The sequence below is a fragment of the Xiphophorus maculatus genome, chromosome 24 (assembly GCF_002775205.1).
Source record: "Xiphophorus maculatus strain JP 163 A chromosome 24, X_maculatus-5.0-male, whole genome shotgun sequence".
Lineage (NCBI taxonomy): Eukaryota > Metazoa > Chordata > Actinopteri > Cyprinodontiformes > Poeciliidae > Xiphophorus > Xiphophorus maculatus.
The window spans coordinates 2122071-2150053 of NC_036466.1; the positions used below are offsets into that span (position 1 = coordinate 2122071).

Below are 27983 nucleotides of genomic sequence, written 5' to 3' on the forward strand. Positions count from 1 at the left end.
TTCCTCAGGGCCCCGACTCAGAGAGCTCTGCTATGAAATCCAAAGACCCCTCTCCAGTTGTCCACACAAAGACTTTTCCAGCAGGGGTGCTGGACAGCGCCCCCTACCCAGAGCAGAGACACACGACTAGCGGCAGCAGCGGTCCGGCCACGCCGGTGCGGCAGGCTTCCCTCCCCGACGTCCCCGGCAGCTCAGGAACGTTGGGACTCCACAGGCCCGTGTCCGACCCAGGCCTTCCAGGACAGTAGCCCCACACACAACACTTCAAGACTAAAGGTCTTCTCTTAAGCTTGACTCAGGGTCTAAGAAAGAGACTGAATTATGCAAAGGATTAAAAACTGTAGATTTTCTTCCATTCCTTTTGAGACCATCTCTGAAGCCCAGCCCTCCCCAGCTCTGATCTAGATGTACAAAATCCATTTATACTGAGGTATTTATACTCTATATTATTAAACATATGTAAAGTCATTAGCTATCCTGTACATAGTTCAAATAGACCACTGCCAGCAACATAAAGCACCTAATGTGCTACTTCTAGATATGCATGATCTACGTTCTCCTTTCTGTTGCATGTTCCTCACACAGGCACTCCTGAGGCGTTCAGGTGTGATCGGCATGCTCAGAATACCGTAGCTAGTTTTCTACATCTATACCCTCTACATAGGGAACAAAGCTACTTGAAACTCGCTGAGGCATTACCGCAAAATAATACAGGCCCTACTTTACTAGAGCTTAGAGGTTACGTTATTAGCGCTTATACTTTCTAGAACTTATCAACTAACCTCAAAGTTCAGAAAAAATATGGCATGTATTATGTGACGCTGCCCTGTATTGTAGATTTTACGTCACTGCTTTAAAGTTGGAACCTTTTTTCCCCATGAGATCTGTGTATATTTAGCGTGCCTACCGTCCACCACAACCAGAAGAACAAGACCCTGCCTTTTGAGAGCAATAATGACGGGCCAGTGCAGGCAACACTAGTGGACCGAACAGAGAAAAAACTACTTTTAACAATAGGGAGCGTTTCTGATACATTAATTTGCTTTGTCATTTGCATGTCATGTAGGACAAATGAGTTAAAATCGACAACATCCAATTTAGTGAGAACTTCAGTTAAATTGGTTGTTCAACAGGTACCCTGTTCCTTTAAGTGTCATAGTAACACTTAAAGGAAAAGGATGCGACAGTAATAGCTAGAGGCCAAGGCACTCTGATACCTTTCAATCTATTTTCTTTTCAGTCGTTGAGAGCAGGAAGGTACCTGGTCCTGCTGGGGACGGTGCATGCTTCAGGTCTTCCATTGTTTTCTGAGAAACTACAACTTCCTGAAAGAAAGCATAATCAGAAAAACTAGAGATAAAAAAAGTTTGGCCTTAGCTTTATTCACTTGCTCTAGCCTTCATAAACAGTAGGGTTAACCGACTGATACGTAACCATCATTTTACCTTGATGTGCATGCTGAAGTGGATTTGTTTCCTGTTCTAGAACAGCATCAACCCCAATAACGGCTCACGTATCTCAGAGACGACAGTGTTGGATTCTGGGTCTCTATTAAACATTCAGCACAACATCTGTAGAACCCACCAAGAACTATTTTCCTAAACTGTACCCATTTCATTGGTTGTTTGTGTTTTATGGTTTCTGAGCCTGCAATACATCACCTCTTAATGTAGCAAGGCAGAAAGACGTTTATCCTATACAGCGGCGTGAAGATGTTTTACATCTCGTTTCTATTTTTGGATGTTTAATTTTGTATCAAACTCATTTTATTTTCAGACATATAGAAAGAGTAAATACAAAATGCAGTCCTCAAATTTCATTTGACAAAGTTAAAAACCATAATTTTCCTCAAATGGCCATGTTGCCTTGGTCCTTTTATTCTCGTAACAAATGAAAACTGCCTTTTGTATTAACTTGTTATATTTTCCATTAAAATTAGTTTGATCTGAAAGTAACAAACATGCAAAAATAGAAAGCTGCAAGGAGACCAACCTTTTCCCAACACTGTAGTCTTTCTGTTTCTCCATCCACTTCTTCTGCATGCAGAATCAGGCGAGTTCTTACCGATCCCTCAAATCATACCAGCAGAATATCTAAGATTACAAACAGACCTAAAGAGAAATTGTTCAAGTATTTCCAGCACAGTGCCGCCTCCTTCCTTTGATCATCCGTCTTGAGACGCAGAATAAAAGTTGCCGGCTTGTCTGCTGAACTTTTGATGGGATTTGCAAACTTTTGCACAGAGATAAGCAACCTTGCTGTACTGGATCTAAATGTCACTTTTTAAATCTAGTGCTGTTCACAATTGTTTTTATGCATTTTTTTTAAACGTTTGCCACTGTATTTTATACAATACGACACTTAACAGCTACTCTGAATGTTTCTGTTCTTAACTATATTTAAAGAAATGAAGTATATTATGTAAATAGACTGGGAAATGATGCACAATTGTATAAATGAATAAAGAAAAATTAATGATTGTAATGAGTTTATTTTAACAAAAATATGAATTTGTTACAGAAGTGGGAGTGTTTGGCTTGGAGTGCGGATTTCAGACACTACCAATAATCACTGGTAAACATGAATAGCAAATATCTAATGTGATCTTTTATAATAAACATTGCTGAAAATGGTCATTTTAAATTAAATCACCACTTTAGGACAATTTCTTCTACAATCACAACATGCACAGTTAACTATAAAAAAGATATACTTCAGCATATATTCTGATTATAATGGCACAAGAGGTGTACGTACATTCCTTATGCATTGGTTAATTATACGTATTCCAAAGTAAAGGTAAATTAGATTAGTACAGTGAATTGTCCAAAATTCTGTTCTAATGTCAATAATGCTGTTTCTGTGTTTGCATTATAAATATCCAGCGCAAACCAAAGCGTTACAACATGAAGTTGTTTCCTGCCGTGTGATATGATATACTGGCCGGCTCAAGGTATGACCTGACCGTCCTGGACGCTCTGACCTCTGGTTGTGGGGCAGGAGGCGGGGCTTAGATGGCCATTGTGCACAGAATGAACTGTAGACAGAAGACACAGAGGGAGAGAATGTGTAAAGCACATTCAGCAACAATCTGACAGATAAAGCTGCTCTGTTGTTTTAATCAGAGCACAAAGTCCAAGTGTTGCACCATCAGATAACATAGCAAGTGTGTGCATGGAATCATGGGAAAGCCTTTCTACTCTACAGATATAAATACTGGTTACCAAGGACTACAAGCATCAAAGTCTAGATTACACCACATGAAAAAAAACAGTTGGGAGTCAAAAGTTTTAAAGGGCCAGTATTCCAGGCACAGTGCCATTTTATAACTCAAATATGTCATAAAAGAAATGTGACTTTTTAATTTAACACTTTGGGCCTCTGTCTCTTTAAAAAAAAAAATCTTGCTGAAGACATTCAGGAAAGTTTTCCTCTATTAACCCTTTAGCAGCGTTTTTACCAACATTGCACTGAAAAGTGGCTCACACAGCCAGCTCAACAGATGCAGCTCCACCAGATGTTTGCCAATTGCTGCAGGCTAGACTGAAGGAGTCACAGGGAAGTGCTGCTCAGAGAAGGAGCTGTGCCTTGAAGGGGCCACTAGGGCCAAACAAGAGTTTCACAGAGCTGAATGGTTGCCACAAAAGATTAAAGAATTTCTCAAATCCTTGTCTTTCATTATTACATGATGAAAACATCTGAGAAGTGATTTTTTTATAATGCTGCTCCTTTAACAAATATATTTAGAATTTTATCCTATTGATACAAAAAATACATAACTGTAGGAGTAGAAGAAAATAATGCAGGTTATCAAAATAAAATACTGCTGAAGAAAACCTTGCAGCCAGTTCCCTTATTAGCAGAGTAAAGTTAGCTTGATCAGAATCCACCCTTACTGAGCTGAGCTACAAAGAATAGTAGAACTATGAGTCACTTTCCTTCCACTTTGTGCGTCGTTCTCCCACAAAATTCCCCAAACAAAACATGTTGAAATATGTGGCCATAAGGTGACAGATGCTTGTGCAAGCTTCTTTACCGACACAAACTACATACTGAAGAAGTGACGGCACTTACATCATCGTACTGGAAAGTGACTGACCCCTGCTGCATGGTGTCTCTCCGTCTGAAGTTGTCTGCAACAGGAAAAGGAAGCGGTGACTACATGAATTCAGTTAACAGTGTTTGAAAGCAGAGGTGCCAGTAAAGACTCTGTGAGAAAAACTGAACCAATCAGACGCTGCGTTCCAACCTGTTAGAGCTCGCAGTTTAACGCAGCAGGCCACGTAGTCGTCAAAGTAGATTCTGCCTCCTTTGTTGTAACGCTTTATGATTGCATTCAGGCCCTGAGGACTGATGCGGTAACCTGATGCAGAACAAATTGGGTTGGGGGGTAGAGAACACACTGAGTTCTAGTAAACTGAACCTTAACTCATTTTAAACCAAGTACATCTATTGAAACACAGGAAGAAAATAAAGTAATGAGTAATGACAGTTTCCTCTGCAGTGATAAATGAAAGATAAGCTCAGCGCTCATTTGGCTCTAAATGACTTTAATTAAGAGCCGTCCTTCTGGTGCTGTCTGGCTATCCGTCATCGCGAACGCTTCCTGCTCTCACCCATGGCGTTGATGGCCTGGGACATCTCATGAGGTTCTACGGTTCCACTGCGGTCCTGGTCGAACATCATGAAGTTCTGCTTCCAGCCGTTCAGAGCCGCGAACAGCTCCTTGAACTCGTTGAAGCCCATCTTGCCCGTGAAGTCCCGCTGGAGACGATCCGGTTAAGTTCTCATAAACGGGTCACATGTCCAGGTGGAGGTGGGGGGTGAACCCATCACACAAAGGATACATCAAGCATCGCAATCATGATCCTGCAGGTGTCCAGGCTAAATGCTGCACAGATGAAACACAAAAAGGTATTCATTACAAATGCATCAAATTTACAGTTTAATTTTCAATAATAGTACATTATTTTGTCTTTGAACATCAAGAACTACTTTAAAATTGAAAACTCACCTAAATATCTGAAACCTGACTCCATTCAGTGTCACTCAGACCAAGAAGCATCAAACCCCATGTTTACTCATGATTTTAATATTTTATTCTTTCAACTTAAAACGATGAAACTGAACCACATTTATCCTCAGACAATAACTTAACACGCACACAAAATAAAGAAAATAAAAATGAAAGGATGTGAAAACCTCAGTCCAATGTAAATAGTTCTTTTCCTCAGTTTTAGTCTCTTAAGGATGTAACGTATTGGTCTGTGCACCAAAGCGCATGGAAAACATCTAAGTGGAAATTTCATTCTCACTAAAAACAGAAACCAGGGTTGATCAGATTAACTCCAAACAGGTTTGATTATTTTTAAGGGGATTTTAAATGGATGTGTTTACAGTCACACCTATACAAGTAGCTGCGCAAAGGTGAGTAATGTGCAGCGCTTTGACTCTGATGGAGAACGTCGCCAATAGAAGGATTCAGAGGGAGCGATTAATCAGAGACCATATTGATCTGCAGGGAAATGTTGATGATGGTTTATTAGTGTTTAGATGAATCCAGACTGATCATCCTGGAGCTCTGAGCTCCGTGTGCAGCTGCAGTCACCCTTCAGTCGAGCCATATTTCTTCTCCCACTAACTCATTTTCTTGTTACTGATTTCTTCCCTGCTGTCAGTAGTACTATCAAAAAGTATCCTGAAAGTTGAGCTCATTTGGCAAATTACATAAATATATAGTTTGAAAATTGTGCTCAATTTCAAAGCTGAGAATTACTGTCATCTCTCTGACCACCTTCAAGCAATAGGAATAAGTCAATGGGCAGCCCCAGAAAATATGAAAGTGGTCAGCCATCACATTGCTGCATTGCCTCCAGCAAGGCCCTGTTTCAGCTCTGACAGTCTGACAGTCTGTTCTTTTGGGAGTTATAAAAAACACCTAACAATATTCTTCCATGAAAATGACCTCCAATGTCCTGAGCTGGTGGTGGAGGATTTCATTTGGCTCTCATCCTCCGTCAGTATCATGTTTACATCCCTTCAACGTGTATTTTTAATATATAATGTTGATGTTTTTTATTGGCTTCTAAGCTCACATATAGTCTGAACAACTTCTTATTATAAGATTTACCTTTATAGGCATCAATAAAGGTATTAATGAGGTCCTGATCATTTCTTTTTCTAATATTTTTACATTTTGATGAAAGTGATGCCTGAGCTCCAAACATCTGAAAAAGTCTTGTTTGTCAAGGGTGAATTTTTCCTGCAGTTGTTGGAAACTTTCCAGGTCAGTTCCAGAAGAGATCACACAGTCCGAGTCAATTCTTTGAATCTTAAGTCAGGTTGTGCTGGCGAAAAACCCTTATCGTGCTGAATCCATCTTAATAACCGTGTTTTCCTCTTTAGAAGAGGATTATGAAACTCTGTGAACCAGATGCCAAGAGGGACTTTTGTAGAAACACACAACTCACCTGAATATGTGGTCTTCAGACATATTATAAGTCAATTTGACTCAGTTCTAGTTCTTTCCATTTTGCGTCATCCCCTCTTCACACTAGTAAACCACATGCTGCAGTTGTGCTGCTCTGTAAATAATTTTCCAAACATGGGAGTGACATTCCTCCTTTATCTCTTGCTAACTGTAATGTTTTATAGCCTGAAAGCATCTTTAAAATAAAATATATTATTATTATAAATACTTTTACAAGCAAGGACCGTTGCCATGGTCATTGCTTGACGTGGTGGCAGACTTTATACTATTTATACTAATTTACATATGAATTTATGGGTGGCGACAGGGCGGACCAGCAGCTACGCTCTTATTATTTATATTATTATGTAGAAAGGAAAGGTGTGCAGTAATATACGTGCACACGGCTTTATATATCCAAATTTTTTGTGCGCCAAGTTTTAGTGTGAAAACTGAGTTCTCTTTTACACATGAGGCCCCAGGCTTCTGTCATTTCTTTATAAAGGTACAGTAATCTTAGCTAAGCTATGGCTCTTATGATTCTGGCATTGAACAAACAGAAACACATGCTGCAATCCCCAGTGATCTAAAACAGGAAATGTTTATTCGTATTTAATGTCAGACCGTGAGACAATGAGTCTGTTTTTATATTCAGTGTTTGTAAGTATCTGGTTTCAGCCATGATAGAGAAGCATAAATAAACTTACGGTTGTAGCTGCCAGTGAATCCAGCCTGAGTCAAACACCTCTGGAGCTCTTCTGCGTCCACCTCTCCATCCTGCACAGACAGGCTCATGTGAGGCCATTACAGGCATAAAGAACTAAAGATGTCTCTGAGGTTTAGAGGTTGAAGCCATTAGTCGTAGATGCAGCTGTTTGACTCCTGACTGCAGGTCTTCCTCCTTCTCTCTGCTAATTTCCTGTCTGATTACTGCAAATAAAAGACACTAGTTTTCGTTTTAATCCATCAGTTATTTCCATTGATCATATCCAGGGGATTTAAATACAAAGGTAATAACAATAATAAAAAACAATTAGTGTTCTAAAGCTTTTTCAGAACTGTAACTTCCCCACTTTCTGGGGAAGTGTAAAGACTTGCACTTCACCTCTGTGTTTTCAAGAACTTCTCTTTGTTTAGACTTGCAGCCCGCCCACGCTCACCTGCCCCGCGATGGCGGTGAAGTAACCCCACATCGGATCGTTGGCAGCTGGGGTCGGGGCGCCGTATCCACCTGTGTAGCCGGCTCCTCCGTATGAACCGTATCCTGGCTGGGGTCCTGGGCCTCCCATCGGACCGCCCATGTGTCCGCCCATCTGCCCGGGCATGGGGCCTCCCATGGGGCCTCCAGGCATCCCTTGCTGTGGCATCCCTGGCATGGGGCCACCATACTGACAAAACGGATCAAACAGGAGAGAAATTCAACCTCTAAACATTCATTATATGTAAAAGTAGGATCTGAACGTCAGACAATAATGACACTCAGACATTCAGTAGGTGAAAAGAATAATTGATGGAATGATGAAAGAACAGACAGACGATTGGAGGCTTAGAATGATGACTGATTTGGTGACCTGGCTAAACAAATGGCTGAATGGACAGAATGATAAACAGATGGAGGACACTAAGAGATCAACGTACGGACAGATATGTCTAACTGTGATTTTCTTTGCCATGTGCAAAACAAATCATGTCCTGAGGTCAAAGTTCATCCTAAATGAATTGGCCTACTTGTTCAGACCTGACAAATCCTAAATGTAAAATCCAGACATTCCACACCGAGTAGAAACGAATGAGCAGAGGAGGTTGAGCTGCATTCAAGTTACATTTTGAAACGGGAAATTCCAACTTCCCAGCAGGAAAAAAAACTAAATAACTGAAACACCCTGGGAAGTCAGATTTCTATGACGGCATTTTAGGGCTGTTAAAAAAACAAAAAAAAACGAACAAGAAAAAAGTTATTTTTTGTCAAAAAAGGAGAGTTGTTTGGAATAATGTCAGAAAATTCGAAAATATATAGCCTATATATATATATATATATATATATACTAGTACACTTTTGACTTTTCAAACTCTGACATTTCCTTGTTTTTTAGGGTAAATTTCTGAGTGTTTTGTTTTGAGCAGCCCTAAAACACCGTAGTAAATTTTCCACTGGGAGCTCTCCCACTACCACGAGTGGGTAGTGGGAGAAGTTTAGGTGAAGTTAAGGAGAACTTCACGTTTCAATATGGCCGCTCCTCCCTTAAACAGTAGTAAGGTATTTTGGAAACATGGTTATTTTACAAGACACACATGCAGGAGTGCATGTAAAAGAAATGTTCTAAACTGAACAAGTTATAATACCGGGAAGCGTTTTCTTTCCAGTAAAATGAAGTTTGTAAACGGGGCTGTACACTAAAGTCCAACTTCTTAACTAGAACGCTGTTACCACGAATATGACGTCAAACCCAGGATGAGTTGTGACATCCGGGGTAAATGGAAAGCTTGATAAGCTTCAACTTTGACCTATGGCTCATTCAAAGCGCGGTAAACCAGGTGCAACTGCACCTGGTCCACCTTAGTCACATGACACTTTCACTCACAACACCCGGTCTATGTAGATTAAAAGTTACTAATGGATGTATTGAGCTCTTTATTCTATACTTTACCTTTATCATCAAATTCTCCAGGGGATCTAGGCTAAACACATTTAGCTGAAAAATGTAGAAAACGCACTTTACTGTTTTACACAAACTAAATAAAAGCCCTTTTATGACGCAGCGTTAACGTAACGGGATTTTTCACCCGGAAGTCAGCATTTAATTTTAACATGCAGCAAATACCGGAACTGTTGCTTATTCGCTCTCCTCAACATGAAATCCTCCCATTTGTCCTGCAGAACAACTGAGGCTCAAACCTCCCAGGAGATTCCGGGCTTTTCTACCCAACTAAAGTTGGTGACTTGTGAAAAAAATAAATAAAAACACGTTCGGACATATTTTCTACTCACCCCGCCGTATCCTGGATAAGCCATTTGATTGCGCCAGATAAACTCCTTCAAGTTTAAAGCTTTCAGGTAACAACTAGCGCTGCTGTTTCGAGGCGTAACAACTTCCGAGAAGTGAGAGTGGTCTCTACATCACTTCCGCCCTGCGAAAGTCGGACGTGACTGATGACGCGGCGAACCAATGAGAGAGGAGAATCATTTTAAAGACCCGCCTACCTGCTGTTTTCATTTTTATGGTCCAGAACTGAAACTAGCAGTTTTACTAGGACGAATTCGCTGTCATATAAACCACAAGTCATCTAACACGCTAACATGACTGTGAAACATAGTGTCGGCAGCATCATGCTGTGGGAGTGATTTTCTTTAGCTGGCCGTATAAACCTATAAAGCTGAATTATAAACATTGATGTCTAAATGTGTCTGACACGTTGATAATAGGCTAACAAAGCTTTTACCTTAAATATATTTGCCAATAATTTTCCAAATTGTTATAACATCGGAAAAAGAAGCCATAGGCTAAAAACGTTTTTAAAAAAAAAAAAAAAAAAAAAAATCAACAGCTGTCAGCATAATTAGTGATGAGCTCATTTCGCAAAAAATGGACGTTATAAAGGATTCGAGTCACAAATATGAATTTGGCTGATAGAAATGCATCTATAAATAAATCTCTTTCATTTTAAGAGAAATTGAAGGCTTGCTGTCCATTAACCACTAGATGGTGCTATTGCAATCTGATCAACAGCACTCAGATTTTAATTTCCTCACTGAAGAATTAAAAAAAAGAGGAACCCATCTTCACAGCAATCATTACACAGAGGTTACAGCGATTTCCTATGGTATGATTCCTCCAGGCAACAAGACAAATCATTTTAATACACAGAAACACATAATTACAGACATGTCAATTCAATTGGAAATATTTTAATTACATTCCAGATGTAAAATTATTCTAGATGTAATTTGTGTAAGGGTTCTCTAACTAACCACTCATAATCAAGAAGCAAGCGGTGACAGTGGAAAGGAAATACTTCCTTTCAACAAAAAGAATCCAAGAGCAGATTTCTTTCCTCTTGCTACCAGTTTATTATAAAATAAACACAAAGTAAAGTGTAATTGTGAATTGGAAGGTGAATGAGACATGGTTTTAAACATTTTTACAAGTAAAAATCTAAAAAATGACAAATGTGGCAAGCATTTGTATTCAACCGCCTCAAGTCGGTGCAGCTTTACAACATGTAGCTCCACCCATCAGCTCTGGCCAGCATCATTGAACCTGATAAAGCCTCTCCACAACATGATGCTGCCATCACCATGTTTCACCCAGGGGATTGTTTGCTTAGCTGAATGTGCACCATTAGCTTCAGTCACACTTAGTATTCTGCTACAAAGTTCATTTTGGTTTCATCTAGCTAGTGCTAGCACCGTTTTCCACATGTTTGCCAAAAGTTTGAAATACAACAAACACTCATCTTGAAAGGCATAGGTAAAATAAAAAAATCTTTAAAAAAAGAATAGAAAAACAAACTTTGCACTCTCACTGACCAATCTACAATCAAAGCAAAAAGCATCAAATTGATGCAGCAGGTACATTATGTCCTACTCCTGAGTGCACAGGCTGTAACTTCCTGTTCCTGTTAGCTTTGTGGTGCTTTGTGGTTTTAACTGAATTCAGCTCCATTACTGGGAGGTTACCACTTTCTCCACACAGGGGGATTCCAGCACTCCGACACTGACGGCTGCAGGAACCGTAGACGTGAACCATGATAAGAACACAAGCAGGCAGCTAACAGGGTTAATTTGTTGAACCGTTAAACTTGTATTTCTAAGTGACTGTGCATATGTTACATTTGAATGGAAAACAGTGTTTAGTCTCTTTCAAGTTATTCTAGCTTTCTCAACCTCTTTCACCAATGTAGACACCCGACACTTTGAACAAGGTAATGACAAAGAAAGAGTTACCATACCAACCCTCTGGTTCTCAAAAGTATTATGTTTTACAATTTCTATGTGTCTTGTGCTAAAAAATACATGTGATCGTTGGACATACCAGACTATATCTACAAAGCATTATCTGCTTCTCTCCTATGAAAGGAGTCAATTTTGGGCCCAGTCACTTGTTTTCTCAGTAAATTGTCCTGCCTAAATAAAAAATACCACAAAGTTTGATATTTATTTTTCTTTTCACACCAATGACATCCAACAGAACCTCCCTGTGGTAAGTGCAAACTCCATGCGGTCGCCGTTTATCAGTCTCGGTTCAGATAACTTCTTCATTCAAAGGACTCAGGGAACGCCTGAAAGAGGTTGGGGTTTTGATAAGGTTCGTCCAAAAAATAATTGCAAAATGTGTTCTTTTTTCAATCCACTTAACAGTAGTCATGTGTTACTTTGAGTTGGTCTGTCACTTAAAACCCAATCAAATCCATTGAAGTTTGTGGCTTAATCAGACTGAAACATGAGTGCAATGCTTGAGGAAACTGGGTTTGCTACTCCGAACCATGCGGATGTGCTATAAGGATGTAAACAGAAGCTTTAGCGGCTCATTACAAACACAAGTCTCCCCCTAATAACTCTCAAGCCTAAACAAAATCACCCCCTGAAGCCAAGAATGCCATAACAGCTCTGACCCTTGCACCGCATCTGCTGACGTGATAGCCAAGCTTCCCTGTTTATGCCTGAGAATAAACACTGAAGTGGAAGATTTTCACATATAACTTTGCTATTTCTTACACAATACAGCAAGCACTACTGAGATACAAGGTTAACTTTTGTGATATATGATTGGTAACGTACTCTAAAAGTACATCAAGACGGTAAAAATGACTTTCCTTCATTGTCTTGTTTTTGCTCTAGCTCGGTGACATCGGCCCCCTAATTGTCCAAAAAGACCAAATGCATTCAGAGTGACAACTATAAACGGCCCCGGCCAGCTTAAGCGTCTGGTAAACGGATTTATCTGCAAAGAACCACTCCTCAAACAGAGCCACGCCGCATTAGAGAAGACATCCACTGTCTGTTTGTTTGCTGAGGATGTCCGGTGTGAGGCGGACGAGTGCGGAATAATACCACGTCTGATCCTCATAAAGACACAGCTCTGTGTTTGTTAAGCTTTTAACAGGCTGTTAACATTTACAGTCGGCTCTTACACTATGTACAAAAAGACTAACTTCCACAATCCAGGAAAAAAGGGGCAAAAATACACTCAGAGTCTCCTTGTTTTGAACGTATGCAATGCTGTCATATACTTCTTTTTAAATGCATGTGAATTAAATGATAAAGCTTACTTTGGGTTTACCATTCTACAATTGAGTACATAATTTCCCTCCCCCTTCAGCAATGGAGAGTCATTAATGATTTTGTAAATATTGAGTATTAATTCAGGGACATTTATGGTAGCCAGTTTGTTGGCTTTGTAATATTGTACTTTACAATACGATTCAACAGGAATGCAGAGTCGTCATGGCAGTAGACAGATCTATCTTATGTTTTTGTCAATGCAGGAGGTAGAGAGTGTCTACAAATTACAAAGTCCTCACAGTTCTGTTTATTGTTCATTCTCAGTCATGTAGACAAAAATAGATACGATTTTTTTATGCATTAAGCAGCTTGTCAGATGGTTCTGTTAGCAGGCGCCGTTACCCTTTTGTCTAAATGTTAAGTGTTGTGGCAATGAACAGTTTAATGTCCAATAAATGTAGTCAGGTGTTTCAATCAGAACACTACTTTATGACAGTAAATTTACCTGTGGAAATTGTCATAAAGGCAATAGTCCGACCGGTTGTGGTCGGACTATTGAGACTGACTGGCGTTTATATGTTGGATCCTTTTCATTTGGGTTTTCTAGAAAATACTTTCTATGGTCTAGCACACCATCTCCATGGTGGTGGCAGGCTGATGCTGTGTGAACACTTTTCTTCAGCGGCTCAGGGAATTTGGCTTGAGCTAATGGAAAGATGGATGGAGGTTAATAAGAGGCAATCCAGGAAGAATACCTGCTAAGAGAATGAAAAATGTAATTAGTTTCGCTGAACAATTTATTCTCCAGATTTTCAGATCTTGATTTGCAAAATACATTTACTTTCATCTGAAATGAGGAGTTTAGACACTGAAAGACGGTTACTCTTTAAAACATTTAAGATGCTTCTGGCATCTCACGGTTAAGTCAACACAAGCAAGGTAACCGTTGTGGCCTGATGTCTTGGTTACATCGGTCTGTTGTAGTCCTTGAAACTTTAACTCTAGAAACAATCTTGAAAATCTCCCCCAAAATTGAACCGTACTTCACAATACTCAAAGCATTGTCTTTGTTGCTTGTGTTGAGACAACTGGTTCTCCATCATTGAGTAGGCCATAATATTCGTGAGTATAGCCCTGCATAACATATTCCATTGTTTTGTGGACCTTAGAGGTTATTTTCAGAAATTTTCTTGGAACTTACCAGGAACTTTTACATAATTTTCATGGAACTTACTGGGTACTTTTTTTAGTAGACTTTCCAGAACTTTCATGGGACTTAAAAAATAAATTCATGTAACTGTTCAGTATCTTACCAGGTACTTTATTGGAACTTTAATGGATCTAAACAGGTGTGTTGATGAAACTTTGTGGAGTTTACTGGGTACCTTCTGAAACATTCATGTCATTTTCCTGAAACTTTCATGGGACTCACCAGAAACCTTAAGTATATGCTGCTTACTTTCTGGGATTTTATTTGATTAATAATAAATCAAAAGTTCTGATTAGTTTCTCAGAACTCTCAGGGTACTCTCAGAAACTGAGCAGTACTATGTCATGACTTGGTTTTTTGAGACTTTTCCAAAACGCCTATAAAACTGAGTTTGCTAAAGATTACAGAAAGTACTAGATAAATTCAGGGAAAGCTACAGAAAGTAACTACTAAGTTCCTTTAAACCCTAATGCAGCTGAATACACTTATGTATGCAAATTATTTTAATGGTCTTAAATCTTTTTTGGTATTTTTTTTAGGAAACTGAAATTTGTGTTTCATTAGCTCTAAGTTCTAATCACCAAAAATAGTCAAAACAAACACTCGTACGTATTTAATAAATTTATGAGTTTCTATCTGTAGGAAAACTGAACAACAATGCAAATACAGCAATAAATAATCAGTTATTTTGGAAGAGGCTGACGCCTGGTGAGCGCGATGTTTCCACATACGAGTGTGTTGTGACGGCGGGCAGTTTGGGAAAGCCACTTCCTCAAATGCTGAAGAACTTTACACCGCAGACTTACTGTCCCACCTTTGAAACTTCGGCTGAGATAATGTTTAACTCCAAAGCATGACTTTCGCGTTACTTTGCAGTTGTCCGCGTTTGTAGCCTTGTGGATATCGACGCGGTTGTGATTTGGACGGGTGGTAATCAGAGAAGCAATGGTCAGTATTTTGTTCACACTTACACATTTCTGTGTTTTGGCTCTTTTAAAAGCGGGCTTCTCGTCTTTCGTTCCCGGCCAGGTTTCCATCGCCAAAGTGCTGGTCGGAGTCTTAGGAGCCACGGTGGTCGTTGTATTGATAGTGGTGCCCACCGTTATATTCTTGAAGGGTGAGTGTTTGCTATTAAAAGGTCCTGCTGTGGCACGCGCCGCTGACAGAACCGCGCGCGTCATTACGCACGAGAAGTTAAATGTCACAACTTCAAAGGGAAATACTCGGTTCAGATATTGACGGTTTCAGTCAAAAACAAATGCCGAGTATTCTGTACGAGTCAGGAGTTTGTAAGTCAAACCATACCGTTTTTCTCCACCATTTTCCCCGGCAAAACCACTAAACAAGAACATCCGGAACACAAATCTAACATTTTGGTCAGTTTGGATTTGGATATGTATTTTAAAAAAATACGTGACCCATCCGAAAAGACTGACACTAATAAAACACGACCGTGTCGTAACAGGAGGAACACAGAACAGAACAAACCTCTAGGCATTAATCTGTGTGATGGACATCCTTCCATTTTCTTGTCCTTAGTGGGGTCTATCGTTTCGGACCAGAGGCGGGGTACACTCTGGACAGGTCGCCAGTCTGTCGCAGCTGTGTGATGGACATACAAAATATAATATTGTTTTACATGTAAACTGTGTGACAGTTTAGTTGAATTGGTAAATTAAAAGATATCAACATAGAGACGTCTATGAGTTTGAATGTGGTTGAAAAGCTTTCATCAAATGTGGGAACTAATTCTCAATGATTTGAGTTTGTATTTTGGCTAAATTTTGAGAATTTACACGTTTTCCTGGACTGACTGATAAGAAATAGAAACATATCCATGTTTGTCCAGTGTTGGCGGTAATTCAATGTTTGACAGTTGTAGAAAAAATTGCATCAGTTCACATTTATATCTGAAAACAATTTCTTGCTGTTCTGATTTACAGATGTTTTGATTCTGATATTGGGATAGTTGACTGTTATGAAACAGTATTAGAACTAATGATGAAACTCAAATGACTTGAAGTAACCCAGTGTTGGTAGATGTGTTAAAGTAGCGACTACAAAGTAAGATAAGTGAAACCAAAGTGTGGATCTTTTCCTGTGTGGCTCGCCATCACAGTAGATATTTATTACAGAGGATTTTGAATAACATAAGTCAAATATAGAAAATGACTTTCAATGGATATAAGTTGAGGCTTGTGTGTGTTAGAAATGTCTAAATGTGGTTGGAAACGTGTTGTGGGCTAATCAAGTCCAACTTTCAGTCTTTAAGATAAAATTTGGGTGAGATTTTTGAGCTCAAATGTATTTTCCTGAACTAAATAATGACAGGGACGGAGTTAGAAATCGCTAATGAAAGCTAATTTGGTAACAACTGTGTTTCAGACGATGGAAACGCCGAGGACATGAAAACGTTCGGCCTACTGGACGTCTTCAACTCCTCTCTGAAACCAGCGTCCTACAACATGAAATGGATTTCAGGTGAGGGGGGGAGGAAGCTAAAAAAACAAAAAAGATTAGAATATTATGATACTGATAACATCTAAGCTTGTACCAGTGTGTAAAGCCATAAATGCATCATTGAAGACTTTTATTATGCAATCTTTTTATTGGTTGTGCTTCTTAGTTACTGTTTCACCAGACTGAACCTCTAATACAGTCTATGAAGTTACAGTCAGACTCTTTAACTGTTGCAGTGCTTTGAAATGTTGAGTTTTAGTATCTTTAGTACTTTGTCATATTTTGTCACATTCCAACTATAGAGCTTAGGATTCAGTATTTTATGTGATATACCAACATGGATGGAGGTTCAGTTTCCAACAGAAGAACAAGCCAGACATTCAACATGTGATTTATATCAAATTATATTCATTCTCTACAATGTTCCAGAACTACAAACTCTTCACACTTTTCATTGGTAAAAATACTGAAAAAGTTTAAGAAGTGTAGCATTGTCTTTCTTACTTCCTGGAAAATGCGGCATGCACCATTAGATCATTACATTACTCATGCTCCCAAGTTGTTTTCTTCTCTTTTTGGACTCACTATCAGGGAGTTTCTCCTTGACTGTCTTGTGTTTCATGCTTAATGTACACAGATTTCTGTCGTCCACAACAGATTACGAGTACCTGCATAAAGAAAGCGATGACTCCGTCTCCCTCGTCAACTTGAAAACAAACGTTTCTGAAGTGTTTCTAACAAAAGACAAGTTTGTAAGTCATCCTTATGCGATTAAAACAAAGATCATGTCAATCTTAACAAATGTGGTGTTGCTTCCAAGATAATGCATCAGTACTTAAGTCTTTCTTTGAACAAGATAGATCGAACACCACGCTTTTGACTACAAGCTGTCTGCTGATCGCAAATATGTTGCCTTCGTGAGCAACTACAATAAGGTACATGAAGCTTCTATTTACTTGTTTAGAGTCAAACCTGACACATTGGAGGCTTTTGACCCTTTCTGCTTTCCTCCACTCAGGTGTGGAGACATTCGTTCACAGCTTCTTACTCGCTGTATGATCGCGAGTCAGGGTAAGTCACTTGTTGATCTACCGATATTCTGGTAACTGCAGCTAGAAAATCCAAAATATTTCCTGACAATACATACTCCACAAATTTCAGCATTTCTACTGAACATATAAATATATGTATAACAAAATCACTGATTCGCGACAATCTCTTTCAGAAAAAATATCTCTTCCTCTGGCATTCCAGATGTAGTCCAGTACTTTGCATGGGCCCCAGCAGGGAACAAACTGGTAAGCCTGCAGGAGACAGTGGTGTTGAAAAGAAAGCGCAGTACTAAGCAAAAGCAAACAGTCAAAATGGAAAAACGTTTGTGTGAAAACCAAACTTTGCCTTCATGAGTAACTACAATAAGCAGTTACTAGGATTGAGTAGCTTTTAGAATCATTTAGCAGCAATAACTCTCCTGGACAAACATGGATATGTTGAGTAGAGTTTAGATTGGGCCTAAAAATTCAAACTTGACCCAGTTTTTAGCTTTTGATTCAGATCTTCCAGCTCCATTTTTGTCACCTGTGGTAACCGCACGGTGATTCAAGTGGAAATCATCTGGGATGTGTGATTAATATGACGAAGCACTGTGGGGTGCGTGCGCTTTGCTCTACTTTCAGTAGCTGGTTGGTTTTTTTGAGGAATTTAAGCCTCTACTTTACAGTTTGCAGGATTTTTTTATTTATTTATTTTTTTGCATAACTTTGTAATGTTAAAGTCTGGACTTTCACTTGACCATCGCAACACCTTGGTTCTTTTCTGTGGTGGGTTCTGTTGGGATCCGGATTCATTTTGCTCAGTATGGAAAGCAGTTTGTGGTTGATGTAGTGACAATTCTGTCACTACAAGACATGCCCAGATCATCAACCTCTCACCGCCGTGCACATGTCTACTTTGGTCACATTTGGTTATGTATAGAAGATGGATCGCCTTTAGATGTGGTTTTGTAACACTTACTTTGACAACACTTTTTTTCCACCATGTTTGTGTTTAATAAATAGGAACTAAATCAAAAATATTTTTAGAACCTGATAATGATTAGATTGTCTTTTTTTTATGCCTTAACGTTTTCTGTATTGAAGTGAATTACCATTTACTACCATACTGGAAGAATTAGCAACATTTCAGGAGAAATCTGTGTTTTTTTACATTTGCATCCCCTTCCTGTTTGATTTCCAGGCTTATGTTTGGGACAACAACGTGTTTCTGAAGACCAGCCCCGAGTCACTGCCAAAGCCAATCACTTCCAATGGAGAGCCAAACAAGATATTAAACGGGATTCCAGATTGGGTGTATGAGGGTAACAAAGAATCAGATTAATTTTTTCCATGAGGAACCTCCCCACTTATGACTGTACTGTCAGATTTTCCAACCCTGCTGTCAAAACAGCTACCATTGCTGACATTCTGATATTCTTTAAAAAAAAAAAAAATGTCAAGAATGCGGTCGGGCATTTCCTTCTGGCATTTTGTCATGAGGCTGATTTCTTCCAGATGGGGGATTTCTGCTACAACTCAACGCCCCTTCTAAGAATATATGGCATACCCCACCGCAAATATGAATTTAATGTTACCTCTGAATCATTGTGTGGCAACTTCAAATACTACATGAAGTCAACCAGAACAAAACTTTGAACATGTGGGTTTTTGCTTCTACATTTCTTTATATTTTCTACTTTCAGAGGAGATGTTCTCATCCAACCAGGGCTTCTGGTGGTCACCTGGGGGGAAGTATTTGGCATATGCTGAATTCAATGACACCCTGGTGCACAATATTGAGTACCCTTGGTATGGCGAGGGCCAGTACCCCAGCACTATTTCAATTCCTTATCCTAAGGTGGGTCTTTGTTCTTGTCACGGCCTCTCTTGTATTATGGACTTCCTGGTTCATCTTTCATGTTGTGCTTTGTTGCAGCCAGGTACTCCCAACCCGGTTGTGAAGCTGTTTGTTGTGGACACTGACAACACCACAATAGTCACAGAAGTTGTTGTTCCAGACTCATACAAATCAATGTAATACAGGATATGTAATGCATGAGGTCATACCCCTAAAGGAATTTGACAGAAACAGAGAATTTGATTCACCTTTTTCCCCTCCATCCACAGTGAACACTACTTGGCTACCGTTACCTGGGTGACTGACACCCGGATAGCTGTTCAGTGGTTAAAGAGACAACAGAACCAACTCATCCTTCAGATTTATGACCTTAATGGAAGCAGCTGGGATCCTGTTGAGGTCAGTCCTAAATCATGTGTACCGGTACATGTGTAAAATTCACATGTGATAAACTTTCACATTTTCCCAAACTTCATTGTGGCGTCAAGTTAGTGTGGAACTGAAATGCTACAAGGTTTTAAAGGGGGTCTATTATGCTTCCTTGAATAAATCAGGATATAGGTCTATGGGACACACAAAACAAGTTAACTGAATTTTTTGCACAAAATTATTCTCTGATAATGAGATTTCATCTGCTATGTTCTGCCTATTTTAATCCCCTTTCAGTATGAAATATTTGAGGATTCTGTCACTTTTATGCAAATAAGCTGCTGCTGGCCACGCCCTCCAGCTCCTTGCTTACACTCACACTAAATACAAGTCAAAATGGCTGCAAACAGAACTGCAGTATCTTTGATACTGAGTGAGAGCGAGAAGCAGAAGAAATGTAGCCACCAGCTGACCAGCTCCGCTTACGTTGCTAGGCAACATTGGGAGGTTTTTGAAATGGCTCATTTTCCAGACATCAAAAAAAGTTTACTTATTGCCAGAAAACTGCTTTTTCTTTAGTTCTTGGACTGTTTCTAGAAGCAGTAGAGTACAAAACCGTATTAATGAAAGCTGCCGTGTTTAATCATGGAGATGACAAGCAAAGTGCGTTCCTGACTCCTACGAGTCTTTTGGTAAACCTTAACTATCCTATGGCTGACAATACTCTTCATAATACGGTCATAGAAAAAATACAGGGCATCTTCAATCAGAGGCTACTTCAAATTTGCTGTAATATAGACTGCTACAGGAGCTCTTTCCTTCACCACACCCATCCCAGGGTTTATACAGGCAATCCTAGAGTTTAATTTACAACCTTTTACTACCTATTTTACTACCTCTACAATATTTTTACTACCAACACAAAATCGAGCAGCAGTCTTTTTTAATGAGAGCAGTGAATTCTACGGGTGTGCCAATTTATCAGCCAGCCAATTTATTGTCGTCGATTTTCTTAAGTTTGGTAAGTTTGATCAGACGATATTTACATCTGAAACCGATCTTATTTACCTCAATAAAGATCTAAAATTCAACCGCTGTCCTCTTCTGCTCTCCAGTGAAAGAGGTTGGACTGATATATGCTTGCAGTTAACAATAGTTGCCCCACTGTTGCCAACTCAGTGACTTTCTGGGTATATTTAACAACATTTCATGCAAAAAAAAAAATTGGTATCAGCTAAAATTGGAATTGGCTTTTTAAAGATTGGTAATTGGCGATCGGTACAACACTAGTGAATTCACAGCACTGACCCACATAACATGATGGCCCATGTAAGACAAAACTTTAATCCACTTATAATATCCAAGGTTTCACAGGTCAGTGAAAGGTTTTAATGAAAACATTTTATATGTACAGCAGAATTTTGGTGTTTCAGTTCAGGAAAAAAAAAAAGTGAGCGTATGGGTCCTGAGTGACCCATACGCTCACTCTCTGACAGATCATCAGTTTAGCAGGCATTTAAATTGGCTAATCAGCCACCGCTGTGTTCAGAAGATGACTTTATTATCCCAAAATAAACATCAAGCCTGAGAATAGAAAACTCTAACGGACTGACTGTTCTGTTCTTTGTGTTCTTTGTGGGGGTGGTGGGAAGCTTATGGGGAAGTACTAATATGGGAGCATGCCAGGAGAGAGGGGTAAAACACGGTCGTTTCCCGTCCAAAACAGGAGACTTGACAGGTATGCAACAGGCCGTTCCCACACTGGGACACTGGAACCAATCCAGTCTATCAACGTCAACTCAGGTCCTGCCAGTAGTTATTTTTATACAGATTTTATAGTTAAACAAACTTAAAAAGTCAGCATCAATGGGAAAGCCAAAATATATTGAAGGAGTGATGAAAAATTGACTACCAAGAGAAATTCTGTTTGTTACCTTTTACTGGCCTTAATTTGAGCTCATTACATTTACTACCTTTTACTGCCCTTTATTACTGCGCGGAAACCCCGCATCACCATTTACAGTAACTCTTTAATTAAATGAGTTACAACAACATTCATTTTCCCTCTGGGATCAATAAATTAATTTTGAATTGAACTGAATATAGAGAAAGATTGATTCTAATCATGATGATTTGTGCTAACAGCTGGTGAAAACACGACATTTAAATTTAGAATACTACATAAGATCAATAAAAAAAAAAAACTATTTGGAAAAAAACAGAAATTTTTGCTAAATAAAGTACATTTAATAGCTGCCTAAAAGTTGTTTGCTGGTTAGTAGAGCCCTACTTCCAACAAAGTGGAGATCATCCGGAAACATTTTTCCTAAATTCTTTTCTGTTTAGAGGCGTCTCTCTGCTTCGAGCTGCTGAGATAAAGGTTCGTGCATTTTAATGAAACGTGACTTACAACAGCCATAAACCCACTGTTATCTGATTACAGCATCTGGAGCTGACAAGTCCAGGCTGGATTGGACGGGTAAGTCAACTCCCTTTGGTAAAATGTAATTTTTTTTTTTCCTCTAATCTGCAAATTCCATGATAAGACCATCATGACCTGCGGTGTCAGGCACTGCAGGTCATTTAAAACATATGCAACTTCGCTGTTATTGCACAAGCCCGCTGTTGGGCTGAGCTACATGTTAATGTACATGATCTATGTTTAAATGTTTTCAATTATGACTTAAAATCAGGGGGTGGCTTTATGTCAAACTGCATTTTTTTATATTTTCTCCTAGTTTTCTCCACAAGAGCCAGTTTTTGCGCCTGACGGGAACAGTTACTACCTGATCATGACTGATTCGACGATGTACAAGCACATTCATCATGTGGTTGGGGTGAGTAGAATGATAAAAAAAACAACAACAGAAGTAAAATAAAAATAAAAATCTTGCACAATGTCTTTTATGAACACTCACTCTGCTCTGGCTTGTCATCCAGGGAAAGGCAACACCCATCTCACCTGGGTACTGGGAAGACATTGAAATTCTGAAAGTCAGTGAAGACAGTGTGTAAGTTTTCTCAGCGATTTAAATTGGACGCAGCTGTTCATGTCTCTTTAAATATATTCCCTCTGAATGTGACTTTTAAATTATTTTCTTCTTAGAAAAAGGTCTAAATTGTTGGACTGCACATGTGTGTTGAATATAGCCAGATTTCCACCATCACCAGTTGCACACATCTAGCTAGCTCTTGTAGCTAAAAGCTAAACATATGGTCCCACTTTCTGGACCAAGTTCTGTCCACATTACTTTTTTTTATTATTTATGTAGGACTTTTGGTCAAAGTTTTTTGGGGCATCTACAACAATAGTCTGTTTCCCTCCAAATTAAAAGAGACGTTAGATGCCGTTAAAAGACATCTCTTGGGCTTTAAGTGATATGTTTGTGGAATTTGACCAAATGTTCATACTGTAAATGCAGGATTGTTCTTCCTAAAGGTAAATCTAGCAACACACATCTAGCCACTTGCTGCTACTTCTTGGGCAGGTTCTGGCTTTTAAGCTAGCATTCACTACTGCTAGCTATAAATGCTAGCTGTAGCAATGCCCACAGGAAATGTCTTGCATATACATATTGAGAAATCCTTAGAAAACATCTATAATTGGGACCCCAACTTTTCATCTTGAAGTTTGCCTAAGCTCCCCTCTTTTTCTTTTTTTCTTCAAATTTAGAAAAACTTGGAGTAAAAAAGAAACAAACTTGCTGTGTTTGGCTTCCCTGAGTTGTTCCCACCAATACACAACAAGACCTTCAAAGTTCTAGCTGATGTAATCACATTATAAGACTGTCTTAGTGAAGAGGCTGGCAAAGTCCCAACAGCTAGACAATAAAAAAAAAAAAAGTAATACCACTTGAAACCAAATGAAATCTCATTGTTTTCCGCTACTTTATTCTATTTCCAGCAATATTGATTCCTCTAAAAACTTAATTCCACATTCAGAAAACCACACAGTGATAAATTCTTTCTGGATTCCATTTTCTCCTCAGGTATTATTCGAACAACGAACAGAACCGCAATCCAGGAGGGAGGAACATCTACCAGTAAGAATTTGGATGTCGCTCTTGTAGGAAGTTTCATTTCCATAAGGAAAACTTATTAACATTTACATGTTGCATGTTTGGACGCCAGGTGGACGAAAAACATTAGCTATAAGTGTCTCACCTGCTCTCTTCAAAAAGAATGTGAATATAACACCGCCTACTTCAGCCACAATGCTTCTTACTACCGCTTCAGCTGCCACGGTCAGTTATACCTCATCTGACTTTTGATAAAGTTGCCACTTTATGTATTTTTATATTTTTATAACAATGACACTGGATTTTTTGTTTGTTTTTTGCTTTAAGGTCCCAGAATTCCACAGCACTTTCTTGTAGAAACTAGCATTTTTAAAAGTAAGCTACAGTTTAGATAAATTATCTGTAAATGACATGAAGACAGAAAACCTATATTTACTTGTTCTTATTTCTAGAGATCAAGGTTTTGGAGGACAACAAGGTATTTAGCGATGCAATAGCCGACATCCAGATGCCCACTAAGCGCCAAGGGACCCTTAAGATTGGCAAATATAGTAAGTAATGAATCTGTGACTGGTAGACATTTATTACATACTTCCTTTTGTAGCTGTCGAGTCTTGCAACGCGAAAGATCTGGGTTCAATTCCAGCTTCCCCCTGCAATACAGTGGTGTTCTGTGCATGGACTACTGATCCATGTGTGTATGTTTGTGAGTGGCTCTAGTGTAAAAGTGCTTTGAGCGGTGAGTAGGACTGCTCAAAGAAGTCGTAAACTTAACATTTATTTGGTCTCTGTAAATTGCCTCTATAGGAAGACGGTTATAGCCATTGAAAAAAAAACATAATTCTAACTTTAATCTCAGAATTCTGAGAACAAATTCGGATTTTAAAGAATTCTGACACGCTAAGAAAAAAAAAGCCAGAATTCTGAGATTGAAGTCAGAATTCTATGACGGAGCATTAGGGCCATTGTAGATAGAAAAAAAATAGTAGTACATTTCTGGGGGGAAAAAGAAACTCAAAATTTTGAGATTGATCTCAGCAATTTTCTAGAAAAACCCCCCAGAAATTTTTGAAAAAAATTCAAAATCTCAGAAATATTTGAAAAAAAAATTCTGAAATTTTGGCAGAAATTCACTGAGGAATAAAAAAAAATCTTTCTTTTTTCTCCAGTGGTTCTAATCCTCTTCCATACCCCTAGGAGTGTGTGAGTTGTTTGAAGCAGTCAGAAATTTTGTTTACAATTGTGAATTGATCAATGATTCTTTTTTACATTGGTTTTCAGAAAGATACATAATTGTGGCCTTAAACTGTCAATTTCTATCTCCAAAGAAAAAAATGCATTTCTTTTTATTCACAGATCTTTGGTATCAGATGTATTTACCCCCAGGCTTTGATGAGTCCAAGAAGTACCCTTTGCTAATTGATGTGTAAGGATCCACTGTACTAAAGAAATAACTAAAATACATAGAAACTTAACTCACACACAAAAAAACAAACAAATCTGCACACCCTTCTAGCTATGCAGGTCCTTGCAGCCAGTTAGTGGACTCCAGGTACAGAATAGGCTGGTCCACCTTCCTGGCCAGCACTGAGAAAGTCATCGTTGCCAGCTTTGACGGAAGAGGAAGCGGTTACCAGGGTGACCAGCTGATGTTCGAAATCTACAAACGCCTAGGAACCTCCGAGGTGGAAGACCAGATAACGGCAGCTAAGTAAGAGAATCTCACGCAAACATCTCGCCTCGCCTGAAAAGTCTCAATAAAAATACTTTTTGTCATAGTGCAATGCAGTTCTCATGAATTCCACAAAATAATTACCTTTTATCGTCTTTTCTCTAAAGGGAGTTCATCAAAATGGGATTCATTGATAAAGATAGGATTGCTATATGGGGATGGGTAAGTAGTCAAGACTTAGAAAGCAAATATGGACTGTGTAAGAATAGGATTGGAGCTGTTGATGTGTAATTTTTTATAGTACAAAGGCCAAGTCATGGCTCTAAAAATAAGTTAATGTTCCACTCTGACGTCAGTGTGTTTTATAGTGCGGATGAGCTGATGTAATGAGGTGTCTTATCTTCCACAGTCCTATGGTGGATATGTATCTTCAATGGTCTTGGGCTCTAACAGCGGCGTTTTCAAATGTGGGATGTCAGTGGCGCCGGTGTCCAAATGGGAATATTATGGTATTTTAATTGGTGTTGATAGTCGTCCTACTTTGGACCGCTTTAATAACGGGACATTACAAGATCTGCATCGATCTGTTTGTTCCAGACACCATCTACACAGAGCGCTACATGATGCAGCCCTCAGAGAACCGTGACGGATACAACGTAAGCTTCGCCATTCGTTATCAGCCATCGCATCTGTTATCTCATCGCCTAACCATAAATCTGGCTGTGTTTAGAACTCCACAGTAATGGCCAGAGCCAAGAATTTCCATTCAGTGCAGTACCTTCTGGTTCACGGAACAGCCGACGGTGAGTTCCTATGGTTGTTCTGACCCCCTCGGTGTCCAAATGTTTTGCAACTAGGGCCACAACTGTGAAGATGAGATTAGTCTTGGGCCACGAAAATGTACATTTTCATCCCCTATAAGAAAATGCAAAAATGATTCTATTGTAAAAACAAATATAGAATATTTTGAAACGTACTAGCCCAATTTTTATAAAGAGTCTTCCAAATCATTTTAGATGAATTTTAGGCTACAAGAGCATAACACTCTTAAGACATCAACCTTCTTATTAGAACGATTTTCTCATTTGAAAGTTTTCCACCATTCTCACAAGGTATTCTCCATTTCAATTTAAGTTTCATAAGACCACAGGAAACTCTTTTTATTTTTTATTATGGTATTTGTCAACGTAAATCTCTGCATTCAAGTGTAGATATTAATATTCAAGCGTGGGTTTTTAGCCTGTAGCCATTTGTTGCTGGTCTTTCTCCTCTCTGTCTCTGCCTTATTTAAAATGGTGGCATGTAATTATACCAAAGTTCAACTGTGGTACCTCTTGATTTTATTAATGTTTGGTATTTTTTCTAGATAATGTCCACTTCCAGCAGGCTGCTGAGATCTCAGAAGCCTTGGTAAATGAGCAGGTGGACTTTGATGCTATGGTGAATAATCCTTAAAATCCAAATGATTATTTAACGAACAAATCTGCCAAATATATTTTTTAAGTTGTTTTTTTTTATGTTTTCCTTTCAGTGGTACACGGACAAGGATCATGGACTGGATGGCTTTGCCAACATGCATGTCTACATTCACATGACTAAATTCCTGAAAAAATGCTTTGAATAAGATGTTTTCATTTTCTCATGTGAATAAGACATTGTTGTAATAAAAACTGTATTAAATTATCATATCTCCTCCCTTAGGAGTCCAACCACAAAGTCCTTGCCAAAATGTATTTACCAAATAGAAAGCTAATGTCCTGAAAGCAGAGAATATAAATAAAGATGCGCACAGAAAATACTCACATACAAAGAAAACCCTTTCTCATCAGAACAGTAATGTCAAACAAAATATTCCTTCAGAATGTACGTTTCAGAAACCACACAAACAAAACCTGTAAAACTCATAAAGGCGTATGCGGGGTCAGTAAAAAAAAAAAGAGGGTAAAAAAAACAACTTGTAGCAGCTAGCCTGCTGTTAGACTTATTCAATAACATAAGCAGAATGACAAAACGGTTGACATTCAAAATTTCCACCATTTTTTGTTTCAGTTAGAGCATGTTATATATTTTTGCTATAAATTTATGTATGAATACCATGGAATTGTGATATTTTTGCTTAGAGTTGTGATACTGTGAGCGTCATAACATTGCTAGAAGCAGCTGGTTTTACGTTACCGTTTGCTTACAGCGGATGCACAATGACCTGAGAAACTCCCAAAGATAGCTGAAAATATTCATGTAAGTGTTCTACTTGGAAATAAAGTGTTGCATTCTGTTAAATTTGTATGTTAATTATTTTAAGTTGTTTTACCTTGAATTATCTCCATACATATGACTAAAAACTGAATCAAAATGTTTCTGAAATAAGTTTACAGATAGCTGTTTATATGACTCCATGAGAAATAAAGGAATACATATGTTTTTTGTAAAATTATTGATGTTTTGTGATCTATTTTTGGCGTGTTTGGTTTTGTGTTTTGTCTTTTATACTTAATGGTACAATGTTGAAGTTTTGCATCTGCTGTAACTGAACCAAAAAAGCAGCTAAATTACTCAGTCAGATTTTCAGTTTTATTTTGATTCATGATAAGTAGCATCTTTTTGGCTCTTGCAGCTTAAGATGTTGTAGTTTCAGGCGAAAAGTAGAAATTGTTTTGGATTTCGTCAAA

At 38.7% G+C, this 27983-nt stretch overlaps 3 protein-coding genes across 5 annotated transcripts in view; 2 read left to right on the plus strand and 1 right to left on the minus strand.

Annotated features, from left to right (window-relative positions):
* Nucleotides 1-2395, plus strand: part of LOC102234543 (potassium voltage-gated channel subfamily H member 7-like) — a 65216-nt gene extending 62821 nt beyond the window's left edge. For all 3 annotated transcript variants that reach the window (XM_023329413.1, XM_023329414.1, XM_014472142.2), the window contains one exon: nt 9-2395. In XM_023329413.1, the coding sequence (XP_023185181.1) occupies nt 9-248 (240 nt within the window). In that variant the 3' untranslated portion in view covers nt 249-2395. The remainder of the gene's footprint in view (nt 1-8) is intronic.
* A 76-nt stretch (nt 2396-2471) lies between these two features.
* Nucleotides 2472-9582, minus strand: LOC102234293 (grancalcin-like). The gene is made up of 8 exons (XM_005808067.3): nt 9459-9582; nt 7630-7857; nt 7177-7246; nt 4848-4891; nt 4617-4764; nt 4250-4363; nt 4075-4133; nt 2472-3037 (listed from the first exon to the last, which is right to left on the minus strand). The coding sequence occupies exons 1-8, from the start codon at nt 9480-9482 to the stop codon at nt 3011-3013; spliced, it is 714 nt and encodes a 237-aa protein (XP_005808124.3). The 5' UTR covers nt 9483-9582; the 3' UTR covers nt 2472-3010.
* A 5080-nt stretch (nt 9583-14662) lies between these two features.
* On the plus strand, nt 14663-27300 carry LOC102236779 (dipeptidyl peptidase 4-like). Its single transcript, XM_023329826.1, has 26 exons — nt 14663-14850; nt 14932-15019; nt 16288-16383; nt 17020-17114; nt 17223-17297; nt 17381-17433; nt 17588-17660; nt 18598-18718; nt 19100-19254; nt 19333-19430; nt 19524-19653; nt 22067-22102; nt 22362-22460; nt 22564-22634; nt 23613-23666; nt 23755-23867; nt 23970-24017; nt 24095-24193; nt 24999-25068; nt 25159-25353; nt 25482-25536; nt 25724-25823; nt 25912-25970; nt 26045-26117; nt 26681-26754; nt 26846-27300. Exons 1-26 carry the CDS (start codon nt 14848-14850, stop codon nt 26936-26938), a joined length of 2226 nt encoding a protein of 741 aa, XP_023185594.1. The 5' UTR covers nt 14663-14847; the 3' UTR covers nt 26939-27300.
* The last annotated feature ends 683 nt before the right edge of the window (nt 27301-27983 follow it).